The 26,167-nt window shown below is 51.8% G+C and overlaps 2 protein-coding genes across 3 annotated transcripts in view; both read right to left on the bottom strand.

Annotated features, from left to right (window-relative positions):
• Glb1 (galactosidase beta 1) overlaps positions 1 to 24,907 on the bottom strand; it is an 80,312-nt gene extending 55,405 nt beyond the window's left edge. Inside the window, exons 1-2 of the mRNA XM_052187064.1 lie at positions 24,638 to 24,907; positions 1,706 to 1,875 (exon numbers count right to left, since the gene is read on the bottom strand). Coding sequence (XP_052043024.1) covers positions 1,706 to 1,875; positions 24,638 to 24,721 — 254 coding nt within the window. The 5' untranslated portion in view covers positions 24,722 to 24,907. The remainder of the gene's footprint in view (positions 1 to 1,705; positions 1,876 to 24,637) is intronic.
• Positions 14,516 to 24,602, bottom strand: Tmppe (transmembrane protein with metallophosphoesterase domain). Of its 2 annotated transcripts, none has more exons than XM_052187067.1 (2): positions 24,086 to 24,602; positions 14,516 to 21,533 (listed from the first exon to the last, which is right to left on the bottom strand). In XM_052187067.1, exon 2 carries the CDS (start codon positions 21,461 to 21,463, stop codon positions 20,120 to 20,122), a length of 1,344 nt encoding a protein of 447 aa, XP_052043027.1. In that variant the 5' UTR covers positions 21,464 to 21,533; positions 24,086 to 24,602; the 3' UTR covers positions 14,516 to 20,119. The 2 variants fall into 2 exon arrangements, with proteins under 2 accessions (XP_052043027.1, XP_052043026.1); XM_052187066.1 differs by having other exon boundaries at positions 14,516 to 21,579.
• Positions 24,908 to 26,167: the final 1,260 nt, after the last annotated feature.

Below are 26,167 nucleotides of genomic sequence, written 5' to 3' on the forward strand. Positions count from 1 at the left end.
GGCCAAGCATGGTGCTTACCTGTTACAGAATCTTAGCACTCAGGAGACAGAGACAGGACTGTGAGTTCTAGGTTAGCCTGTGCTACAGAGAGAGAGAGAGAGAGAGAGATCCTATTTTCTTTAAAAGAGGCTGTGTGTGTGTGTGTGTGTGTGATGGCCCAGTGGTTAAGAACAATTACCTCTCTTTCAGAGAATCTAGGTTTGGTTTCTAACCATGTGGCCACTCACAACTACAGTTCCAGGGGATATGCCTCCCTCTTCTGGCCTCTGAGGGCATTGCAAGCACAGGATATATAGACATTTACATATGTTAAATGAATATAGCATATATATTATGTCTATAGGTACATCTATAACAAGAAAAAAACCAAACAAAAATCCCACTCAGTCTAGAGACCTGCATGGCCTTGTGGTAAAGTCCTTGCCCAGCATGTGCAAAAACCTGGATCTGGTTCTCAGCACTGAAAACAAAACCACAGGAGAAATCTCTGCCCTACAAGAAGACAAAAGACTCTTGTCAGGAACACCAGGCCAGGAAACAGAACGACTCCCCCAGCTGTGCTCCTCTCAGCACGAAAGCCTTACTAATGAGTCCCACAAGCATCCCCCTGCCTCATCCCATGGATCCAGGGTCAGCCACAGCCCACTGAAACTTGGTGTGTTAACGACTGTGAGTGAACTCGGATCCACTCTGCCAGGGGCCGCAAAAGCAGAATAAGTGGGGGACTCCCCTAGGTATCTACCAAACCCGCTAAGCTTTCTCAGCCTTTATCTTTTAAGATGTTATCAGTGATTCACAGCGGCTCTGCAAAATCCAGAGTGATCGGCTGCCCCAGTTCCCCCGAATTAGTCATCTCGCGGAATCAGAGGAGACGGGGACATGCCTGTTGCTGTGAACCTACGGCCTGGCTCAAAAAATTAACCCGGTAAAACAAGCTGGGTTCCCTACCTAAGCACAGGCCAACTTCCTCCAGACCCAACGCAGCCCCACTCCGCTCCCCTCATGGCTGGCTCCTTGCTGGACCTTGGACCAAAGATGTGACCTTGACAGAAATTTAAGTTTCATGAGCTATAGCTGCCTTCATCTCTATTGGTGTATTGTGTGTGCGTGCACCATGTAGATCAGACAGCACCCTGTAGGGTCTGTTCTCTTCCGCCATGCAGGCCCCGGGACTGAACTCAGCCTGAGGCTAGGCAACACCTACACCTTCAGAGCCATTCTCCGGCCTCCTGCCTTTGCCTCTTCAAGCTGATTCCAGTTTTATGGTTTCTGAGGGCAAAGTTCAAGGGAGAAGTTCTTCACTCTCTTTAGAAAGGCCAGTCGAGGGCTGGAGAGATGGCTCAGCGGGTAAGAGTACTCTTCTGAAGGCCCTGAGTTCAAATCCCAGCAGCCACATGGCGACTCACAACCATCTTCAATGGGATCTGACGCCCTCTTCTGGTGTGTCTGAAGACAGCTACAGTGTACTCATATATAATAAAATAAATAAATTAAAAAAGGAGAGAGGAAAGAAGGAAAGGAAGGAAGGAAGAGAGGAAGGAAGAAAGGAAGAAAGAAAGAAAGGAAGGAAGAAATGAACAGAAGATTGGGGTAGAAAACCTTCAGTGCTTGCTATTAAAAAAAAAAAAAAAAGCCAGTCAAGCTCCTAAGGAGCCAGCTCGGCGTGGGGTTGGGGGTGGGTCTCAGGCACGTGCCCTTCCTTACGTCTGGATTGCATTCAGCCCGGCCATCTTCATCTTCAGCAGCCGGTCCTCCCAGTAGAAGCGGGGTATCCGGAAGTAGTGAATGCTTCCCGAGATGTAGCGGAATGGCTGCCCGTCCTTGAGGAAGCGGGCCCGGCTGTAGTCGAGCTCAAATGTCCTCCGGGAGACATTCTGTGGAGCAAGTAGGGGACCCCATGAGAATGTGAACCTTTACTTCAGAAGTGGAGCCGGGGACAGGCGCTTTTCTATTTAAGATACACAATGAGTAGACTTAAGTCACACAATAACGGATAAACGAGTCACCGCCCAGCCCAGTCAAGGCGACTTGGTTAATAGAGTAAATGAGGAGGTTCTCCTACTCTGGCTCTACTCCCCAAATCTGGAGCCTACAGACGCTCAGGAGCTGGGACTATATCCACTGAGCTGTGTGTGGGGCTTGGTGACAGGGGCACTCAGCAGCTCAATGCAGTGTCCTTCGGATCACCACAACTACAAGAAGCAGGGCAGAAACCACCGGATCAGGTGCTGGGGACGGAGGGTCAGAGAAGCGGAGAAAAGAAGATCGGAAGTCCAAGGCGATCCTTGGCTACATATGGAATTTGAGGCCAGCCTGTGCGACATGAGACCCTGTCTCAAACGCATGAAGCAACAGATGCACGGATTCCCCACTCTAGCTACTGCTCTGGGCCCCAGAGTGACCGGGGCAAGTGCCCTCTCCAGGTCTAAGCCTCATCCATAACCACCGGGGAATCAGCAAAGGAGCGTTCAATACTATTCTTGGAACTGTAGGGCACAGCCCAGTTTGTGGGTTGAACTGAATGGGACTGGGGGGGAAGTAAATCAACACCTTTTCACGGGGACAGAGAATGTCGCATCGCACACAACACAGCATCACCTCTGAAATGCTTGGTACACAGTGTGGAGTTGCTCATATACCTCCACTGGCTGAAATGTCAATGTTTTGAGGAACCCAGTTTGGGGTTCCCATCAGAGCTGTTAAGCACCGTGGAACACTGCCCCCTGGTGGACCAAGACAGGTAGCAATGGGCAACAGGCACCCACCAAACCAGAGCTACCAGAAGCCATCTGTCCATCACCCCAGCATCACGGAGTTGCTGGATGTTAAGGATGCCACCACCTCAGGTCTAACTCTCTGCTTCTTCAGAAAGGTTAAATCAATGACGGCTTAGGATCCCTTTCCAGATGGGACTGTGACTTCAGATTGAATCATAGCATGGGCGCTGTAGTTAAGACACCACGCCTGCCGTTTTACAGCTGCAGAGGCTGAAACTGAGCAGAGCGGGGATTGTTCTGGAAAAGCTCATCCCCGGTGTAGAGGAACTAGTCACAGGTGCCATGGGGCTGAAGAAAGGTGCGTCCAGACCCAGGACTGCAGAGTGCAGTTAGTGAGGACTTAGAGAAGCATCGTTCTAAACGGCAGACAGACTGGCTGATCGCCACAATTTGGGCTAGAAAAAAAGGTGTATGTTTGCAGGCCTCCCCCTTCTCCTGCCTCTCCTCCTGCCCCCCCCCCAAACTAACCTAAATTAAGGCCAGTAGTACCAGTAATGGCCTAAGGTGAAGAGTAACCTTGACAGTCTCCAAGAACAGAGGCCAGTGGCTAAGTGTGGTGGTCCAGAATGGTCCCCATGGCTTCAGATATTTTAATGCTTGGTCCCCAGCCAGTAGAACTGTTTAGAAAGGATTAGGAGGTGTGTCACTAGGAGTGGCCTTTGAGGTTGCAAAAGCCTTTTTTTTTTTTAAAGATTTACTTGCTGGGCTATGGTGGTGCACACCTTTAATCCTAGCACTTGGGAGGCAGAGGCAGGTGGATTTCTGAGTTCAAGGTCAGCCTAGTCTACAGAGTGAGTTCCAGGACAGCCAGGGCTATACAGAGAAACCCTGTCTCAAAACAAAACAAAACAAAACAAAACAAAACAAAACAACCCAAAAAACAAATCCAAAAAACAACAAAAAAAATTTACTTATTTTATGTGAGTACACTGTTACTGTCTACAGACACACCAGAAGACGGCATCAAATCCCATTACAGATGGTTGTGAGCCACCGTGTGGTTGCTGAGAATTGAACTCAGGACCTCTGGAAAAACAGTCAGTGCTCTTAACCACTGAGCCATCCCTCTGGCCCCTCCTAACTTCTCTGCCTTGTCCTTGTGGGTCTGATGTGAGTTCTCGGCTACTGCCCTGGCACCAGGTCCACTTGCCTGAAACCCTGCTCCCACCCATGATCACGGACTCTAAAACTCTAAGCATTTCCCACAATTAAATGCTTTTTAATAAGTTGCCTTGGTCATGGTGTCTCTTCACAGAAACAGAACACTGACTAGGACAAAGGTATCTGAAAGGAAGTTCCCAGGGCATTTTAAATGGTGGTGAGAGACACACTCTGCTGTGGGAACTACTGTGACACAGGCTGGGGCCTTGGAGACACACTCTGACTGTGGGTGTTACTATGACACAGGCTGGGGCCTTGGAGACACACTCTGACTGTGGGTGTTACTATGGCACAGGCTGGGGCCTTGGAGACACACTCTGACTTTGGGAGTTACTATGGCACAGGCTGGGGGCCTTGGAGACACACTCGGGCTGTGGGTGTTACTATGACACAGGCTGGGGGCCTTGGAGACACACTCTGACTGTGGGTGTTACTATGGCACAGGCTGGGGCCTTGGAGACACACTCGGACTGTGGGAGTTACTATGGCACAGGTTGGGGGCCTTGGAGACACACTCTGACTGTGGGTGTTACAATGGCACAGGCTGGGGCCTTGGAGACACACTCTGACTGTGGGAGTTACTATGGCACAGGCTGGGGGCCTTGGAGACACACTCTGACTGTGGGTGTTACTATGACACAGGCTGGGGCCTTGGAGACACACTCTGACTATGGGTGTTACTATGGCACAGGCTGGGGGCCTTGGAGACACACTCTGACTGTGGGAGTTACTATGACACAGGCTGGGGCCTTGGAGAAACACTCTGACTGTGGGAGTTACTATGACACAGGCTGGGGGCCTTGGAGACACACTCTGACTGTGGGAGTTACTATGATACAGGCTGGGGGCCTTGGAGACACACTCTGACTGTGGGTGTTACTATGACACAGGCTGGGGCCTTGGAGACACACTCTGACTGTGGGTGTTACTATGACACAGGCTGGGACCTTGGAGACACACTCTGACTGTGGGTGTTACTATGACACAGGCTGGGGCCTTGGAGATACACTCTGACTGTGGGAGTTACTATGACACAGGCTGGGGGCCTTGGAGAAACACTCTGACTGTGGGAGTTACTATGACACAGGCTGGGGGCCTTGGAGACACACTCTGACTGTGGGAGTTACTATGACACAGGCTGGGGGCGTTGGAGACACACTCTGACTGTGGGTGTTACTATGACACAGGCTGGGGCCTTGGAGACACACTCTGACTGTGGGTGTAACTATGACACAGGCTGGGGCCTTGGAGACACACTCTGACTGTGGGTGTTACTATGACACAGGCTGGGGGCCTTGGAGACACACTCTGACTGTGGGAGTTACTATGGCACAGGCTGGGGGCCTTGGAGACACACTCTGACTGTGGGTGTTACTATGACACAGGCTAGGGCCTTGGAGACACACTCTGACTGTGGGTGTTACTATGGCACAGGCTGGGGGCCTTGGAGACACACTCTGACTGTGGGTGTTACTATGACACAGGCTGGGGCCTTGGAGACACACTCTGACTGTGGGTGTTACTATGACACAGGCTGGGGCCTTGGAGACACACTCTGACTGTGGGAGTTACTATGACACAGGCTGGGGGCCTTGGAGACACACTCTGACTGTGGGTGTTACTATGGCACAGGCTGGGGCCTTGGAGACACACTCTGACTGTGGGTGTTACTATGACACAGGCTGGGGCCTTGGAGACACACTCTGACTGTGGGAGTTACTATGACACAGGCTGGGGGCCTTGGAGACACACTCTGACTGTGGGTGTTACTATGGCACAGGCTGGGGGCCTTGGAGACACACTCGGGCTGTGGGTGTTACTATGACACAGGCTGGGGGCCTTGGAGACACACTCTGACTGTGGGTGTTACTATGGCACAGGCTGGGGCCTTGGAGACACACTCGGACTGTGGGAGTTACTATGGCACAGGTTGGGGGCCTTGGAGACACACTCTGACTGTGGGTGTTACAATGGCACAGGCTGGGGCCTTGGAGACACACTCTGACTGTGGGAGTTACTATGACACAGGCTGGGGGCCTTGGAGACACACTCTGACTGTGGGTGTTACTATGACACAGGCTGGGGCCTTGGAGACACACTCTGACTGTGGGTGTTACTATGGCACAGGCTGGGGGCCTTGGAGACACACTCTGACTGTGGGAGTTACTATGACACAGGCTAGGGCCTTGGAGACACACTCTGACTGTGGGAGTTACTATGACACAGGCTGGGGGCCTTGGAGACACACTCTGACTGTGGGAGTTACTATGACACAGGCTGGGGGCCTTGGAGACACACTCTGACTGTGGGTGTTACTATGACACAGGCTGGGGCCTTGGAGACACACTCTGACTGTGGGTGTTACTATGACACAGGCTGGGGCCTTGGAGACACACTCTGACTGTGGGAGTTACTATGACACAGGCTGGGGCCTTGGAGACACACTCTGACTGTGGTAGTTACTATGACACAGGCTGGGGCCTTGGAGACACACTCTGACTGTGGGTGTTACTATGGCACAGGCTGGGGCCTTGGAGACACACTCGGACTGTGGGAGTTACTATGGCACAGGTTGGGGGCCTTGGAGACACACTCTGACTGTGGGTGTTACAATGGCACAGGCTGGGGCCTTGGAGACACACTCTGACTGTGGGAGTTACTATGACACAGGCTGGGGGCCTTGGAGACACACTCTGACTGTGGGTGTTACTATGACACAGGCTGGGGCCTTGGAGACACACTCTGACTGTGGGTGTTACTATGGCACAGGCTGGGGGCCTTGGAGACACACTCTGACTGTGGGAGTTACTATGACACAGGCTAGGGCCTTGGAGACACACTCTGACTGTGGGAGTTACTATGACACAGGCTGGGGGCCTTGGAGACACACTCTGACTGTGGGAGTTACTATGACACAGGCTGGGGGCCTTGGAGACACACTCTGACTGTGGGTGTTACTATGACACAGGCTGGGGCCTTGGAGACACACTCTGACTGTGGGTGTTACTATGACACAGGCTGGGGCCTTGGAGACACACTCTGACTGTGGGAGTTACTATGACACAGGCTGGGGCCTTGGAGACACACTCTGACTGTGGTAGTTACTATGACACAGGCTGGGGCCTTGGAGACACACTCTGACTGTGGGTGTTACTATGGCACAGGCTGGGGGCCTTGGAGACACACTCTGACTGTGGGAGTTACTATGGCACAGGCTGGGGCCTTGGAGACACACTCTGACTGTGGGAGTTACTATGGCACAGGCTGGGGGCCTTGGAGACACACTCTGACTGTGGGTGTTACTATGACACAGGCTAGGGCCTTGGAGACACACTCTGACTGTGGGTGTTACTATGACACAGGCTGGGGGCCTTGGAGACACACTCTGACTGTGGGTCTTACTATGACACAGGCTGGGGCCTTGGAGACACACTCTGACTGTGGGTGTTACTATGGCACAGGCTGGGGCCTTGGAGACACACTCTGACTGTGGAAGTTACTATGGCACAGGCTGGGGGCCTTGGAGACACACTCTGACTGTGGGTGTTACTATGGCACAGGCTGGGGGCCTTGGAGACACACTCTGACTGTGGGTGTTACTATGACACAGGCTGGGGCCTTGGAGACACACTCTGACTGTGGGAGTTACTATGACACAGGCTGGGGGCCTTGGAGACACACTCTGACTGTGGAAGTTACTATGACACAGGCTGGGGGCCTTGGAGACACACTCTGACTGTGGGAGTTACTATGACACAGGCTGGGGCCTTGGAGACACACTCTGACTGTGGGTGTTACTATGACACAGGCTGGGGCCTTGGAGACACACTCTGACTGTGGGAGTTACTATGACACAGGCTGGGGCCTTGGAGACACACTCTGACTGTGGGTGTTACTATGACACAGGCTGGGGCCTTGGAGACACACTCTGACTGTGGGAGTTACTATGGCACAGGCTGGGGGCCTTGGAGACACACTCTGACTGTGGGTGTTACTATGACACAGGCTGGGGCCTTGGAGACACACTCTGAGTGTGGATGTTACTATGACACAGACTGGGGCCTTGGAGACACACTCTGACTGTGGGAGTTACTATGACACAGGCTGGGGGTCTTGGAGACACACTCTGACTGTGGGTGTTACTATGGCACAGGCTGGGGGCCTTGGAGACACACTCTGACTGTGGGTGTTACTATGACACAGGCTGGGGCCTTGGAGACACACTCTGACTGTGGGAGTTACTATGACACAGGCTGGGGGCCTTGGAGACACACTCTGACTGTGGGAGTTACTATGACACAGGCTGGGGGCCTTGGAGACACACTCTGACTGTGGGAGTTACTATGACACAGGCTGGGGGCCTTGGAGACACACTCTGACTGTGGGTGTTACTATGGCACAGGCTGGGGCCTTGGAGACACACTCTGACTGTGGTAGTTACTATGACACAGGCTGGGGCCTTGGAGACACACTCTGACTGTGGGTGTTACTATGGCACAGGCTGGGGGCCTTGGAGACACACTCTGACTGTGGGAGTTACTATGGCACAGGCTGGGGCCTTGGAGACACACTCTGACTGTGGGAGTTACTATGGCACAGGCTGGGGGCCTTGGAGACACACTCTGACTGTGGGTGTTACTATGACACAGGCTAGGGCCTTGGAGACACACTCTGACTGTGGGTGTTACTATGACACAGGCTGGGGGCCTTGGAGACACACTCTGACTGTGGGTGTTACTATGACACAGGCTGGGGCCTTGGAGACACACTCTGACTGTGGGAGTTACTATGGCACAGGCTGGGGGCCTTGGAGACACACTCTGACTGTGGGTGTTACTATGGCACAGGCTGGAGGCCTTGGAGACACACTCTGACTGTGGGTGTTACTATGACACAGGCTGGGGGCCTTGGAGACACACTCTGACTGTGGGTGTTACTATGACACAGGCTGGGGCCTTGGAGACACACTCTGACTGTGGGAGTTACTATGACACAGGCTGGGGGCCTTGGAGACACACTCTGACTGTGGAAGTTACTATGACACAGGCTGGGGGCCTTGGAGACACACTCTGACTGTGGGAGTTACTATGACACAGGCTGGGGCCTTGGAGACACACTCTGACTGTGGGTGTTACTATGACACAGGCTGGGGCCTTGGAGACACACTCTGACTGTGGGAGTTACTATGACACAGGCTGGGGCCTTGGAGACACACTCTGACTGTGGGTGTTACTATGACACAGGCTGGGGCCTTGGAGACACACTCTGACTGTGGGAGTTACTATGGCACAGGCTGGGGGCCTTGGAGACACACTCTGACTGTGGGTGTTACTATGACACAGGCTGGGGCCTTGGAGACACACTCTGAGTGTGGATGTTACTATGACACAGACTGGGGCCTTGGAGACACACTCTGACTGTGGGAGTTACTATGACACAGGCTGGGGGTCTTGGAGACACACTCTGACTGTGGGTGTTACTATGGCACAGGCTGGGGGCCTTGGAGACACACTCTGACTGTGGGTGTTACTATGACACAGGCTGGGGCCTTGGAGACACACTCTGACTGTGGGAGTTAATATGACACAGGCTGGGGGCCTTGGAGAAACACTCTGACTGTGGGAGTTACTATGACACAGGCTGGGGGCCTTGGAGACACACTCTGACTGTGGGAGTTACTATGACACAGGCTGGGGGCCTTGGAGATACACTCTGACTGTGGGTGTTACTATGACACAGGCTGGGGCCTTGGAGACACACTCTGACTGTGGGTGTAACTATGACACAGGCTAGGGGCCTTGGAGACACACTCTGACTGTGGGAGTTACTATGGCACAGGCTGGGGGCCTTGGAGACACACTCTGACTGTGGGTGTTACTATGACACAGGCTGGGGCCTTGGAGACACACTCTGACTGTGGGAGTTACTAATGACACAATCTGGGGCCTTGGAGACACACTCTGACTGTGGGAGTTACTATGACACAGGCTGGGGGCCTTGGAGACACACTCTGACTGTGGGAGTTACTATGACACAGGCTAGGGGCCTTGGAGACACACTCTGACTGTGGGAGTTACTATGCATGGGTTGGGGACCTTGGAGACACACTCTGACTGTGGGAGTTACTATGACACAGGCTGGGGCCTTGGAGACACACTCTGACTGTGGGAGTTACTATGCATGGGTTGGGGACCATGGCGGAAGAGAAGAGAGAGCCGGGTCTGAGTATTAGCATTAATTTCTGTCTTTCCCCTCTGGGCCCAACGTGACCAGCTGTTCCACGCTCCTGTCACTGTGCCTCCCACATCATGATGGACTGCACCCCCACACCATGATCCAAAAACAGACCCTTAAGTTTCTTATCAGGCCAGTGAGAATTGTAACAAAGACACCCACGGCTGTGGGCAGGCATCTGGAGCTTTTGAGAGATGCTGACTGGCAACTGGACCCTGCAGCTCATGTTTAATGGGTGAGCAATGGTACCCCAAAACGCATGCTGTGAGCAAGGGTACCCCAAAACGCATGCTGTGAGCAAGGGTACCCCAAAATGCATGCTGTGAGCAAGGGTACCCCAAAACGCATGCTGTGAGCAAGGGTACCCTAAAACGCATGCTGTGCCCTCACCTACGCCAGACAGAGGAGAGGCCCAGGCTAAAGGGGGCAGGATTTGGCTTTTTTTTTTTTTTTTTTTTTAAGATTTTTACTTATTTATTATATCTAAGTACACTGTAGCTGCTTTTCAGATATGCCAGAAGAGGACATCAGATCCCATTACAGATGGTTGTGAGCCACCATGTGGTTGCTGAGATTTGAACTCAGGGCCTCCGGAAGAGTAGTCAGTGCTCTTAACCACTAAGCCATCTCTCCAGCCCCTGGCATGTTTAATTTTATAACTTTAGTGTGTGTGTATGAGTGTGCATATGAGTGTGTATCAGAGCATGTGTACCAATGTGTGCATGTAGGTATAAGTGTGTATGATTGTATATATGAGTATGTGCGTCCACACACGCTGTAGCATGCATGGTGTTGTACATGTGTCACAGTGCACACGAAGGGATCAGAGGACTCTGTGGAGTCAGTTCTCTCTCCTTTCTGAGTTCTGGGATGAAACTCAGGTCTTCCACAGCAAGCACACTACCTGTTGAAACACTCTCCTCATGCAGGAGTTGCCACGTGACTTAGCTCTTCTGGTTTACCAGGAACTGGACAGACTGCAAGGCTGGCTGGCTTGTTTAGCAGGTTTGGAAGTTCTGAAGAGGAACTGACAGATTCTGGCCATGTGCGGCACTGACTTCCATGAGTGGCACGGACTTCTGTGATGGTGGTTACAGAGACCCTCATCTCCTACCAGAAAAGCAAGGTCGAAGGGCTGCCTATAACTGAGGCAGTGATAGAGAGGTTGGTTCAGGGAGGAGGCAAGATAAAGATGGACATAAGAGAATCCACTTGTAGCAGCTCTTCCTGGTCGTCAACCTGACTATGTCTGGAATGAACTACAATCCAGAATTGGAAGGTGCACCCGTGATCCTAATCTGGAGGCTCAGAGATACAAGTTTCTGACCTGGATCTCTGCATTGAGATCTTGAGGCATAGTGGCTATAAATTCCAAGAGATTAAGACAGGGCAATCTCTCTGGGCAGTGGAGGCGCACGCCTGTAATCCCAGCACTTGGGAGGGAGAGGCAGGTGGATTTCTGAGTTCAAGGCCAGCCTGGTCTACAGAGTGAGTTCCAGGACAGCCAGGGCTACACAGAGAAACCCTGTCTCGAAAAACCAAACCAAAAAACCAAAAAAAAAAAAAAAAAAAAAAAAGACAAGGCAATCTCTGAGCTCAAGGTCACCTGGGATTAAAGGTGTGGTGGCACACACCTTTATTCTGGGCTGCACCCTCTGCTAGAAACCTAAGTAAGGACATTGGAAGAAGGAAGATTCACTCTTCTTTGCCTGCTTGCCTTGTGGCACTGAGCAACTGCTAGATCCTTGGACTTCCATTCACAGCTGCTGCTGACCATTGTTGGGGAGTTGGACTACAGACTGTAACAAATTCCCTTACTATGTAGAGACTACCATACGTTCTGTGACTCTAGAGACCCCGGACTAGTACAGCACTGTCTGACTGTATCTACAATATGTGCCTCAGGAGTCCCAGAGGATGTACTTTCAGTCAGAAATGCATAAGGGAAAAGGGCTTTGGTAACCTTAGACGCCCACAGCAGGCAATGTCCTCAATAGACGAATGAGGACAAGATACCTCTGATACTGGGCCTTCATAGCTGGGGACAGTGACATCCTGGCATTACCAAGGGGGACCACTGTAAATATCAAAAACTGAGGGACATCGTTCCCAGTAGTGATCCTAGGCACTGACTTGGAAATCACAGCATCCCCGTGGACTGAGAGGGCTGGGCTGGAGAGGTGGCTCAGTGGTTAAGAGCACTGACTGCTGTTCTGGAGGTCCTGAGTTCAATTCCCAGCAACCACAGGGTGGCTCACAACCATCTGTAATGGGATCCGATGCCCTCTTCCGGTGCGTGTCTGAAAACAGTGACAGTGTATTCACATAAATAAAATAAAGAATAATAGTTTAAAAAGAAAAAAAGAAACCTGAGGCCTTTTTCCAATTCCCAGCTTTGAGTCAGTTTCCTGATGCACTGGTTAAAAGGAGGGGTGAACAGACCCTGAAGGTAGGACCCTACGGTGTGATCACTTGCACAAGCAGTAACAAGTTATTCCCAAATCCCTCAACAAGGAGACTTAGGGGACTTCCCTGTAAAGAGGTGCTCCCAGGCCTTAGGAATACTGGTGGTACAGTCTTAGCCAACTCACACTATGAACTGTGACAGGCCATCATTCTCCTGTGTCACTCCCCAGAAGGCCCAAGTCCCTCACACAGTGGATCCCAGGACTAGAGAGTGCATCCTAACCTTACTTTCTTGGTTTGAATGCAATGTGGGGCCAAACTAACAGCCAGAACAACCCTCACCACCTATGAAGGCTTTTATGGATGCAGTGAAAGTTCCAGAATTTTCCACTCTCCATCTCTCCCAGAGCTATTCTTCTCCCCTGGAAGAATAGCTGCGAGGTTCTCCTCCATCAAGGGTCAAAGATCATCTCCATCGAATCCCATCTGAGCCACCTGTGGCCCCTGCTAACAGAGGCATCATGGCGGACAATAGTGGGTTCTTTCTAACAGCGTGAGTCTAACAGCAGGTACTACCCAGGTGGGGGTTGTCATGAACTGGAAGCATGGCTTCCAGCACTTGGTTTGTCAACCATGTGGAGATCTTTTCAAAGAAAAGAGTGTCTGACACAAAAGCAGTCTGTTGTGGGCAGACAGGAAGTGGTACCCACCATCCGTCCCTCTGGGCAACAGTCACTGCCCAGCTCCGTGTCACATAAGACCGCAGCTGTTGGGACATCTGTGAAATGTTACCCATAGGCACAGAATGCAAACATCCAGTCTCTAGACAACAGCTGTTTTGGAAGGTTGAGGGACACTTGGAAGGCAGACCCTTGCTGGAGGGGACATCGCTGAGGGCAGGTCTTGAGGTTCTATAGGCCAATTCTGTTTCCTGATTGCTTAGGCAGCACGACCATACCTCACCACACTTCCCTCCCCCACCAGGAGGGACTGTACCTCCTTCAACAGTGAGCCAAACCCAGGCCGGTGGTGAGACGGTACAGAGGGTAAAGACGCCTGGTAACCTGAGCCAGGACTTGCATTAAAGGACTGACTCGGGAAAGTTGTCCTGTGATCTATGCATGTGCACATGCACACACATACATACACAAACAAACAAATGTAATACTTTTGAATTAAGTGAGACTAGATCAACCTCCTTCATTCCTTACGTTCCCTTTGTCAGCGATTTTGTCGTAGCCATGATATGACGTCACAGGACATCCTTAGCTCACCCAATAGTGAACGACATGTATTGTCATTACTCCAGAGGGAGAGGGTAATTCTCAGTAAGGACAGCAACAGAGGTGGGGTTCTAAGGGACAGATGGTCATTTCCAACCTTCACTGCCAAGGTGAACAGGCAGACTCCACTCTCAGCACTGAAGGACTCAAGTAGATCCAACCTGAACATCCAGCCTCCCCTGGACTTCCTGAGCTACTGCACCATCAATACATATGAGGTCGTCAGAAAATGGGAGGCAGGAGGAGGGGAGGTGGGAGGAGGGTCAGGGAGATGCTTAGGGGTCAAGAGAACATTCACCGCTTGTCCAGAGGCCCCGCCCCTTCCTGTTCTGTTCCTATCACCCACATTAGGCAGCTCATAGCTGCCTATAACTCCAGCTCTGGAGGACCCGATGCCCTCTGCTGGCCTCCATGGACACTGCACACACACGGTGCACATAAACTCACACAGGGACACACATGTGTGCGAATAAATAATTCCTTTTTTTGGGGGGGAGGGAGGGAGGGACAGAGAACAGGGAGAAGGAAGAAAGCAAAAAAAGAAAAGGAACGATAAGAAGTTAGCTTCTAGTAATTAAAAGAAAAAACCCTCACATTTGCCCAGTGGACAACTCGCTGACTTCTGAATGAATGGATGCAGAAATGAGACCATGTAGAGAGAAATCTTTATTTCACACTTGCAGGGTATAGTAACACCAGTGTTTTTACAAAGTGCACACCCACAGAAACACGAAACAAAACATAATCCCAAGCACAGCCATAATGGATGTTCAGGTCCCCTGGAGTCTCCACCCCCACTTTACACACAATGCATATAATTCTGGAGGTTTAAAAATAAAATAAAATAAAAAAGAAGTACACAAAAAACACCCTTAGACCAATCACTCATCAGGAGTCTAGTACCAACCAGTGTGATTTCTTCAGTTATAAGCATCTTTAAAAACAAAATAAAGCACTAACCATAACACAGTACAAGCATCACTGGGTAACCTGAACATTTCTCCCAAGAGTTCTAGTCCTCGGTGCTAAAAGTAAATAAATAAATCTGCATCCCCTGTGCACATTCCTGGACTTGAGTAAAAGCAGCTTGGTGACATCACAGGTCAAGGGTCATTATGAATTAACTGGTCCAGCAAGACCTTGGTCTCCAGGTCTTCTGGGAGAAAGCAAGGAAGTTCCAACCCAACAGTTCTCTCTACTCACACCCCACGAGCCCTGACAATGCTAACTCACCCCAGGGGCCCCCCAGCTCCAAGGTGGAAAAACTCAGCTGTTTGCCCAGCAGCCCAGGGCTATGGAAAGAGGGGGAGGGGCAGGGAGGGCTCTGCACCTTAAGGCCCCATGGTCCCTTAAGGTCATGCATGCATCAAGAGAAAGCCAAGAGTGATTCCAGATGACCGGAAGTCCAGAGGCTGCTGTGGCCAGGACATCACTTCCAACAGGCTGGTGAAGCAAAACAACTGAAGTTCTTGGTGACAACTTAAGTTCTCGATGACAACGTCCCCAGGGCAGATCTGTGGAGACCCGCTCTACCACACACCTATGCTCATCCATCCTGCCCGGTTTATGTGTTCTCGTGTCAAAAACGTTTTCTTCCCTCACATTTGAAACGCCTGGCTAAAGAGAGGTCACTGCCTCAGGGAGGTAGGGACAGCAAAATGGAGGACACTAAGAGTGACAGGCACTCGTGTCTGGAGCCTAATCCTCCTGCGCTCCTGGCCAGTGCTCAGCTTAATTCTGTCCCTGTATCTCAGGGAGGAAAGACGAGGGTATAGCTTTAAAAATAAAAATAGGAAGCAGGAGACGGAACAGCGAGTGCGAAGGCTCAGCGTCAGGCACTCATGACCTCCTGACAGTGCGGCTCCTGGCCACCGACACTCGTGGCACAGACCAACACATGACTAAAAATAATAGCAACAACAATAATAAAAGTTGAGTAAAGGCGGTTGGCAGAATATGAGCTCGGTCCTAGAGACCCACAGGAAGAAGAACTCCCTATTAGTAATAAACACACACACACACACTTTTAAAATATACATTAAATAAAGATATTCTCTATTCTTTTTATTTAACGCACACGCGCGCGTGTGTGTGTATGTGTTCGTGCACACACGCATGAGTAAGAGGAATATTACAGACTTAAAAGAGAAGTGGCCCGTGCAGTATACAAAACTTTTTCAGATTTTGACTCAAAACAAAGATAAAACTGTGGTTAAGAGCACTCGCTGCTCTTCTGAAGGTCCTGAGTTCAATTCCCAACAACCAGAGGGTGGCTCACAACCATCTGTAATGGGATCTAATGCCCTCTTCTGGGGTGTCTGAAGACAGTGAAGGTATACTCGTATATACATAAAATAAATCTTTAATAAATACAAAAAGGAAAGAAATTAGAGAAAGAACAGGGCATGGGGAGGCAGACAGATCTCCTGGACTTTTAGGCCAGCCTGGTCTAAGTGGTGAGTTCAGGCTAGCCAGGGCTACATACTGAGACCCTGTCTCCAAACGACACAGAACAGAGGCCAATGGAGCGGGGAGCGGAAGAGAGCAGCACGCCAGAGGAAGCAAAACGAACACTGGGCAACGACACAATGTGGACCCTTTCGCTACACCCCAACAACAGAACTCAGAAGGGAACCACAGAAATAAAAGTGGATGTAAGGGGAGGGGGCATGGTGGGACACAGCTGCGGTCCCAAGGGTGCGGGCACTGAGACCGTAAGAGCGACAGACAGAGGGACCAAGGAGAAGGAAATGTCGCGAACACTGCCTGCTCACACACTGGAGAGCCCGGAAGGCTTGAAGAAGGTGAAGAAGCAGCCTAAGACAGATCAAGGAGAACACGGCATCACCGTTTCCCTTCTATTACAAGACCTTCCGAAGAACAGAATTGTTTTATTACCGTATGTGCGCCGTGTGTAAATGGGCACACACGGCTCCGCATCTGTGGGGGAGGTCAGGGGGCAGTTCTGTGGAGCTGTTCTCTCCTTCCACCGTGGGTTCCAGAGATGGAACTGAAGCGGGGCTTGTGAGGCAGCCTGCTGAGCCCCCTCACTGTCGCACTATTTCTCCTTTCTGTGATGCCCTGATATTGAACCCTCGCACTTGGAAGGCAAGTTTTCTCTCGCCCTAACACCGTTCTGGGAGGAGAGGTCCCTGGTCCTATGAAGGCTTGATAGCTGCCCCAGAGTAGGGGAATTGAGGGCAGGGAGGTGGGAGTGGGGTGGGTGGAGGAACAGCCTCATAGAAGCAGGGGGAGGGAGGATGGGACAGGGGGTTTCTGGGAGAGGGGGGAAATCCGGGGAATGAGATAACATTTGAAATGTAAATAAAGAAAACATCCAATTAAAAAAAGAAACATAAAAAGAAAAGCATTTGGCAAAGCAGAGGGTTCAGAGAAGATGAAGGTGCCAGGTGTCATGGTGACACATGCTGGCATCCAGCTTTTGGGAGACAGAGGCAGGAGGATAATTGTGAGTTGAAGGCCATCTGTTATACGAAGTAAAACCCTACCTCAAAAACAACCCCTCCCCAAATAAACAACCAAACAACCAAACAAAAAAACAACAACAAAAGCCAGAATGGGTGATGGGCACACAGATCTCAAGATGAAGGTATCAAAATGAGGCCCAGGATGGGTCTAATGCCCTGAAGAGAAAGATCCAGAAATCACAGAAACGTCAGGAGTCGAAAGCCTACCAGTAGCCGCAGAGGGTTGTAGTGAGAAGGTTCAGTCTGGTGAATTCCAAAGCCGAGGAGAACAGAAAGGGCAGCCGTGACCCCAAAAGGGTTGAATCAGCACAAATGGAGAACCAGGGGAAAGGGTGGGGCTGGAGGGGTGGCAGGTGTGAGCCGTGCCCAGAGGAGGTCCGGGGAGCACGGTACTGAGTTGTGGGCTCTCCTAGAATCCCAACAACAGATCATGGTCTTTACAAAATCTCTCCCAGTGCACCGAGATCCTGCCGGGGTGGGAGGGGAAGGAGACCACCAAGGCAAAGCTGTTTATTTATTTCGTTTTTTGGAGACAGGGTTTCTCTGTGTAGCCCTGGATGTCCTGGAACTCACTCTGTAGACCAGGCTGGCCTCGAACTCAGAAATCCGCCTGCCTCTGCCTCCCAGGGTGCTGGGATTACTGGCATGCGCCACCACCGCCCGGCTATCTCTCTCTCTTTTTTTTTTTTTACCCCCAAGACTGGATCTCATCATGTAGCCCAGGATGGCCTCAAACTCACTACTAGCTTTGGACTCCTAATTTTCCTATCTGAATCTGCTGAGTGCTGGGAATTACAGGTTTGCTTGCTTGCTTGCTTGCTTTATTTAGGGACCAGATGGTCCCCTGCCAATACCCTACCTACTGGGAGACAAGAATGAGTCAGTCGCCTCCTGCACACACTAGAAGCCATCGTACCAGAGGGACAAAACGGTGAAGAATCCCCAGTTACAGAAGCAGAGTGTGGCCAAGAAACTGAGGCACCCACCAGGCAAGTGGCTCCTGGTGCCTCACGGCATCTGGGCTGTGCTGGAGGGCAGCGCAGTCCACTGGGTTGGCCCTCTAGGCACTTCTGCTTGGCAGTGCTCCTCAGCAGGTCTCGGTGCGCTGATAGGCACATTCACATTACACGATGTGCTCACTGTGGGTACGGAGGGGCTCAGCGTCCTCTCAGCCAAGCAGCCTTGAGGTAGTACAAGAAGTATAGCCATTTCAGGGATGACGGAGCTAAGGATCTGGGGGGAGGGGAAGGGTGGGAGGAGAAGGGTGTGGGGGGGACTTGTCACTGCCAGGCTTCAATCCTCTCTCACAAGCAGCAGGAAGCCCCGCTCCAGACAGAGGCCTCTCAGCTACCCAGATGTTCTAACACATCTCAGTGGAGCATTTTCCTAAGATCAGCTAACTCTCTGCTATGCAAAGGGCAAAATCTCTCTTGCCCCTGGCAAAGGCTAGACCAACAAATCTGGTGACACTGCACAAGATAGCTCCTTTTATTTTTCCTGTGGGTCTAGAATCCCTACGAATGACCCTCTTCTGTGGCCAGAGGCCAAGGTAGATGGGTTAGAATCTCCCCCAAGCTATGTCTTCCCATAGCCAGGGTCTGGGGCAGCCTGCAGGGGCAGAGCTGGGTCATACCCGTGGCAGCTTTCCTATGGGTAGACAAGAAACCTCAGCTTCTCACCAAAATCTCAGACCCAAACCTGGTGGATGGGTAGGAGGTGCCAAGCACTGAACTCCCTATTAACAGATGACCTCCTGTATCGAGCGACTCTTAGACACCTCTCCTCATGTTGCTATGAGGGAACTGAAGCCTGCCTCAAACAAGCAAACTACTCTGAAGCAAACACGGGACTCTAGGGTCTTGTTTATCCGCACATAGAATCCCGCGTTCACCGTAACCTCTAAAGATACTAAACCACCAGGCTTTGAACGAACTTTTAGAAGGATGTCGCTCCCCTTCCCACACTTGAGTTGAAACCTGAAGTTGAGTACCATCTAGGGAAGTATTTGTCATTTTTTTTAAAAGATACCTCATCGCATCCAGTGTCCTTCCTCACCCCCAGACACAGAAGCAGCCCGACCTTCACCATCTCATGCAAAGACTACACAGAACAGGGACTCAGGGCTGCAAGTCCTTAAGGGATGGCCGCCAACCCCTACCACAGTCCCCACGATTTCATCTCCAGCCAGCCTGGCCCGGCCACCCAGCACAGTAATCAGCACCCCTCAGTGTGCAGACAGGAAGGGCCCTATGTTCCAATGGGGTTTACCAATGTCCTCAATAAAGGTGGCCTTGACTGCCAAGGAGGAAAGGGATATACTCTCCTCAACAGAAGGAAGATGCCTCTCAATATGGCCCATGCCCAAACCTACTGTCTCTAATCAAATAATCCCAGAGCCCACCCAAGACCTCACCAGGGCTAAACCCACAGGAGACAAGTATTCCTGCCTCTCCCTGAGTTGGGTCAAGAAGTACCCTTTCCGGCCATCCCGCACCCTACAAAAGGACCCCCTCTCTACAGCTGCTGGAAAACAAATGTGTGTTCGCATTTCTGTGACCAAGTGGACCCACAGGTATGCATTGTCAAAAAGGAATTGATTATCTGAAGAGTTCAGCCTGCCTGAACTTGCCAGGCAGCCCCCACTGCAAAGCACTGTTCCCGGCAGGCTGTGGCCAAAATGCTGGCCAGGCTGGGACGGAGCAGGAGATGGAAGGTCATAGGTCCTCCACGACAGGGCAAGGCAAGGTAGGGAGGGCTCTCGGGGTGGGTTTACGAAGCCCTCCACAGGATGAGTTCTGTGATTTCTGCCCTGCTCCCCAACCTCATGGGTATCCCATAGTAGGCTGTGCCCGGGCTCACGTACACAAATGTAGCCTTCCCTACTTGGTAGAGTCCAGCAAAGAAAGGGTTCAGGAGATAGGCCCCGACATTCCAGGGGAAGATCTGCCCTGCATGAGTGTGACCAGAAAGGATCAAGTTTATATCTGGCCGAGCCTGGAGGGCTCTCTTGGCGGCCAGAGGCTGATGAGCCAGTAAAATGGTGGCATCATCCGGGCCGCAGCCCTCCAGAGCCTTGTCGAGGTCCATGCCATGCCCGGAGTAGTGAAGAATGTCCGCTTCTATGTCATCCACGCCGGCCAAGCAGACCCACTCTTTATCTCTCCCCGCACCGTCCGGGTCCCTGGGGGCAGAAATCTTCACATTCTCATTATGTAGGGGCCGGACCTGCAAGGATTCCAGCAGCGCGAACCAGTTGCTGACATCTGACGTATAGTACTCGTGATTCCCTGTGACGAAGTAGGTACCAAGACGGGACTGGAGCTGGCCCAGGGGGGCGACTGCGGTCCGCAGGACAGAGGCCTCTGAGTCGGAGAGGTCGCCCACGATCACCGTGATGTCTGGTTCTAGCCTGTTCACCATCCTCACAAACATCTCCATCTTGGTCCTGCCCACCGTGGGCCCCAAGTGAATGTCGGAAAGGAGCACGATCTTGAGGTTGTTCATCGAGGCGGGCAGCTGACGGATGGGCACCTCCACGGTTTTCACCACTGGGGGCTGGGCCGCATTCAGAAGGCCAATGGTACTGAGCACAGCCGTCACGGCCACCGCCAGCGCAGGCCTGAGCACCAGGTGCCCTGTCTTGTCCAGGCTGCCCACCGCCCTACCACTGCGCCAGGCTAAGAACTGGTAGGCTTGCTCCATGGCATTCAAGATACAAAGGAAGAAAACCATGATGATGTAGGCACCCAGGCAGGAGTAGGCGGCTAAGGAAAACACGTAGGGCTCCTCAGTCACCAAGAAGAGCATGGTGAAGAAGCTGGAATGCGCCAGGGCCAGAAACGCCACGACGACCAGCTTCCAAAGCTGGAAACAGGGAGATTCCACCGCGGGGGAACGGCTGAGGTCGCTCACGGTGCTCCGCCAGATGTACGACGAACCAATGAGCATGACTGAGTTCACGAACAGGACCAGCTGCAGGCGGAACAGCCAGCGCCAGGCCTGGAGCTCAAGGGTCTCGGCCAGAAAGGAGCGGGAGAGGATCATGGACACGAAGACTGTGGCTGCAGCCAGGGCGGCCTTGGAGCCCACTGACAGCTGCCTGAAGAGCCCCATTCTCTCAGCTCCTGAGGAGGCCCCCAAAGCTCAGGGCGGTGGACTCTGGGGGAGGGGGGCAAGTGACTTCCTGGGAAAGGACAGTGGACAATGAGAGACTTCCCAGTCAGCTGCGCCTGCAACCAGGAACTGGCATCAGCTTTACGGGATAGATCATCCTCAATCCCCATTCAACCAAAGCCCACAGACCACAGGCGTGGCTCCAACCTGCCTCAAACCCAAGCCTCTCGAATGCCAGCGAGCCGCCAGGCCTCACTATTAAGACACACTGCAATCTTGAGGTGATACAAGAGAAGCAGTTCTCTTTCTCTTTTCTTTTTGGGACAGGTCTTACGTGGTCCAAGCTGGCCTTGAATTCAGTGTGGCCAAGGATACCCTAAACATCCAATCCTCCTGCCTCCACTGAACAGGTGCTGGGATTATAGGCATGCTCTACCATGTAGTTGGTTTATGTGAGGATGGTACCCAAGGTTTCCTACACACTAGGCAGGCATTCTACCAACCAAACCACATCTCCAGCCTCAGTTTCCCCTGCCGTCTTAACAGTGTTTCATATGACTAAAGGTTCTCCACAATGGGCATGATCTGATCTGTCTCTGTCTCTTTCTCTCAGTCTCTCTCTCCCTTTCCCTCTCTCTGTTTTTTTTTTGTTTTTTTTTTTTTTTTTGTTTTTTTTTTTTTTTTTTTGAGATAGGTTTCTCTGTGTAGCCCTGGCTGTCCTAGAACCTGGTCTGTAGACCAGACTGGCCTCCAACTCACAGAGATTCCCCTGCCTCTGCTTCTCAAGTGCTGGGATTAAAAAGACAGGCTACTAGATCCCCTCCCCAGGCTGTTTTCTTTCTTTCTTCTTTTTTTTTTTTAATAGGAAAACTATTATTCTAAATGATCAGTCATTAGCGTGTGTTGTCTGGCAAAAGTCTATCTCACTCGTCAAAACTGTTTTCGTAACAATAGTAAAGCATCCTTGCAAATGTCATTCCATGTGAACATGTAGCAGTCAAACATTATTTTCACACTTCCAGTTTTTCAAAGACACCAAAACCTGCGTTGACTGCAGACTGCAAACATAAGAATCTGACTTCCGGGTCTGCGGATGTATCTCAGTCTGTAGAGCGGACAACGGGACAACGTGAACAAAGCCCGGCAGGGTTCCACCCTCAGCACCACAGAAACGGGCATGGGGTGCACACAGGCACTCCCAGCGCCCGAGAGGTGAAGGCAGGGTTGTCTTAAGTCCGAGGCTATGTTTGACTACATACCAAGTTTGAGGCCAGCCTGGGGTTCATTCATGAGAACCTGCCATTATAAACAAAAGAACAGACTTCTCTTAAAGTTACTACAGCTCTAGCCTAAAACTGAGAGACATTTCTTCATCCAATTGTATTGCTTGTTAATGTGCAAACGGTTTACGACTTCTTAAAAGAAGGCAGGAGGATCCCTGACTTCCAGGACAGCCTGCTCTACAGAGTGAGTTCTAGGATGACCAGGGCTACAAAAGAGAAACCCTGTCTTGAAAAAGCAAAAGTCAGCCGGGCGTGGTAGTGCAGTAGCGCACGCCTGTAATCCCAGCACTTGGGAGGCATAGGCAGGTGGATTTCTGAGTTGGAGGCCAGCCTGGTCTACAGAGTGAGTTCCAGGACAGCCAGGGCTACAGAGAGAAACCCTGACTCAAAAAAATAAACAAGTAAATAAAAATAAAAACCACGTTTTAATTTTTAATCTAGGTCCGAAGTTTGAGAGTTAACGTTGTTGCAGATGCAAACAAACAAAAATGACAGAAAGCTAGTCGACTGGAGTTTTTTTTTTTTTTTTTGGCTGGCTTTAATCTAAATGCTCAATCAAGAGTGATATGCACCCCGGGCAGTGGTGGCGCACACCCAGCACTTGGGAGGCAGAGCCAGGCGGATTCCTGAGTTCGAGGCCAGCCTGGTCTACAGAGTGAGTTCCAGGACAGCCAGGGCTACACAGAGAAACCCTGTCTCGAACCCCCTCCCTCCCCAAAGAGTGATATGTACTTAAGAATTCCTGCGGTCAGGTCACCGTAGCAGCCTCTCTGGGTGCGGTTTTCGCAGGGCACCTCCCTGCTTCTTACCTGGTGACTTACACCAGACTGGTGACCTCCATAAAATAAATCCTTATCTCTCCCTGCTTGCCCTGACACTGAAGATGCATGGGTTCCTTTGCCCTGTACCCCACCGCCAGCCAGTACTCAATTTTCCTTCTTAAATGAAAGGATTTTCAGCAACTGTTTTTCCAGAAACTCAAACAAGTTTCAACTCTGGTTTTAGATAACCGTGCACCATTCCCAAGACTGTAATTCTTACGAGTCTACAAGGCTCAAAGTCTACTAACAAGTACTTGAACTTACCCCTGGCTCAATCCATCTGGGGGGGGGGGGGCAGGGGGGCAAGCTGACTCGCTCAAAGTGCAAAAGAGTAGGAGCCTCGTTCCACCACACCCTGTCCCCCTCGCAGGTTCGGTGCGAGCCTCCCCAGACGAGTGTCCCACGCGCCTCAGCCACTGCCCTGCCACCCAGACCTCTGCAGTTTGCCTCTTCCCACCCTCCACCCGCACCGCCAAACCCTGAAAGAGGAAAAAGGCTTCCAACAAGGCGATACACACCTCAAACTAAAAGCAGCCAGCAGGTGGCTAGCGAGAAACACGAACAGTCTCTTTGAAAAGAGAAGTCACCGAAAGCAAACGTTCCTGTGACCCCACTGCAGGAGCCACTTCTGACCCCATTTTTCTCCTTCCGGAGCGCTCCGTGAAGCCCGAACTCCGCAAGGATCGCGCCCTACGCCACTGCCCGTGGCACCCCCTCGCAGCCCCGCGCAGCCTGGACTCTTCTTTCCCCAGAAACTGAAGCTGGAAAGACTCGGGCGCACCTCAGCTGCACCCCGACCGCGTTGCACAAACCGGTAAGCAGGTCCGTGCGCAGGGGACCGCTGCAGCGGAACCCACGCGCGCCAGCAACCAGGAAGAACGCGCGCCCCGCCCGTCCGGCCCGCCCCCTACGGGAAGCCGGGCCACTGCCTGCGCTTGGGCGGCCTGCCTGCTCAGAGGGGTGATCGAGGGTAACCCGGATCGCCACTTTGCAGAGCCGGGCGGCTCTGCTCGGCCTCTGCCCGCTTCCCAACGGAGGAGCGTCCCCGCGCGGTGGCACTGGAGACTTACATAGACGCCGTGCGCAGCGCCCATCAGCTGCAGCAGTGCCAGGGCCAGGAGCGGGAGCAGCGTAAGCGGGGAGACCCGGAGCATGACCGTGCCACGATGGGGCCTCTCCGCTAGGCAGTGGGCGCTCTGGCCAGCCGCTCCACCTCCGGGGATTGCGGAGGACCCTCTGCCAGGGCCCGCACCAGGAGGACCCGCCCCCAGCTCCGCCCCGCCCTGGGGCTCTGGACTGGGGAGTGGAGGTCCAGCCTCTGCAGGCCACGTGACACCGGAGCCTCTGTGGTTTAAGCATCTCCTGCATCTGTCCCTCCGGAATGGCGGAACCTCTGAACGAGCCTTGATGCAGCTCAGGGGCTGGCCATCCACCAGGGGACTTCGGGCTGTCCCGGCTGCCAGAAAAGAACCGAGCAGGAAAGAGGAAAACAGCCAGTCCTCAGGGCTCTGGGCAGTAGCAGCCTGGCCCCTAAAACTCTTCCTAGCACGTGGCCTAACACTCACAAGGTGTGGTGTGTGGTCCACAGGCCAAGGGACTTAAACCTGGAAATGCAGACTCTGGGCCTCAGCTCTGAAGCCCTAGGACAGGACCCAGTTCCGAGTTTCAGTGCAAGCAAAGTTGCACTGGAAGCTCTAGGTTACAGAGGAATTCTAAGTGTGACAAGACGTTTTGAACTGAATTTTAATGAGAGTAATAGCTCTTCCCTCAGGCAACTTCCGATCTTCCCGCCTACTGCCTCCAGAACGCTGGAAGTAGTCACAGGTCACCACCTGTGACAATATTTATTTTAGGCATTGTCTCATTTTATTTATTTATTTATTTCACTTAATTTTTGCAGTGCTGTGGGTGAGTCTCAGGCCCTCATTAATTCTAGGCAAGTACTCTACCATTGGGCCATCCCCCTAAATCCCTGTTTTGTTCATTTCTTTCTTTTTTTCTGTTTTCTGAGACAGCTCCTCACTGTGTATCTTTATTTAGGTAGCCTGGAACTCTCTAGAAGATGGCCTGGAGACTGGGCTGGCTGGTAGATATTTTCAGCGGTAGAGGGCTTGGGGTGGGGCTTGACAGGACAAGACACACACACACACACACACTCCACACTCAGGTTCTGGAGAGAGGCTCAGTGGTTAAGAACACTGACTGCTCTTCCGAAGGTCCTGAGTTCAAATCCCAGCAACCACATGGTGGCTTACAACTATCTCATAATGAGATCTGACACCCTCTTCTGTGGCGTCTGAAGACAGCTACACTGTACTTACATATAACAATAAATAAATAAATCTTTAAGAATCCTCAGAACTACAGAGTGAGTTCCAGGGCTATACAGACAAACCCTGTCTTGACAAACCAAAAAATCCAAAAAAACAAAAACACAAAAACAAAAAAAAAAAATAATCCTCAGAACCCACAAGGCACAGTGAGATGGGAGAATCCAAACTCTATGTCTGGGTAACCTGGGCTATGGTGCCTCAAAGCAGGGGAGACAAGGACAGACACCTGATATCATTCTCTGACTACCATATGTACCCATGGCTCAC

This window comes from Apodemus sylvaticus, chromosome 7, assembly GCF_947179515.1.
Source record: "Apodemus sylvaticus chromosome 7, mApoSyl1.1, whole genome shotgun sequence".
Taxonomy (NCBI): domain Eukaryota; kingdom Metazoa; phylum Chordata; class Mammalia; order Rodentia; family Muridae; genus Apodemus; species Apodemus sylvaticus.

Coding starts and splice junctions, on each gene's coding strand:
- Tmppe (XM_052187067.1), bottom strand. CDS start 21,463: ATGGGGCTCTTCAGGCAGCTGTCAGTGGGCTCCAAGGCCGCCCTGGCT.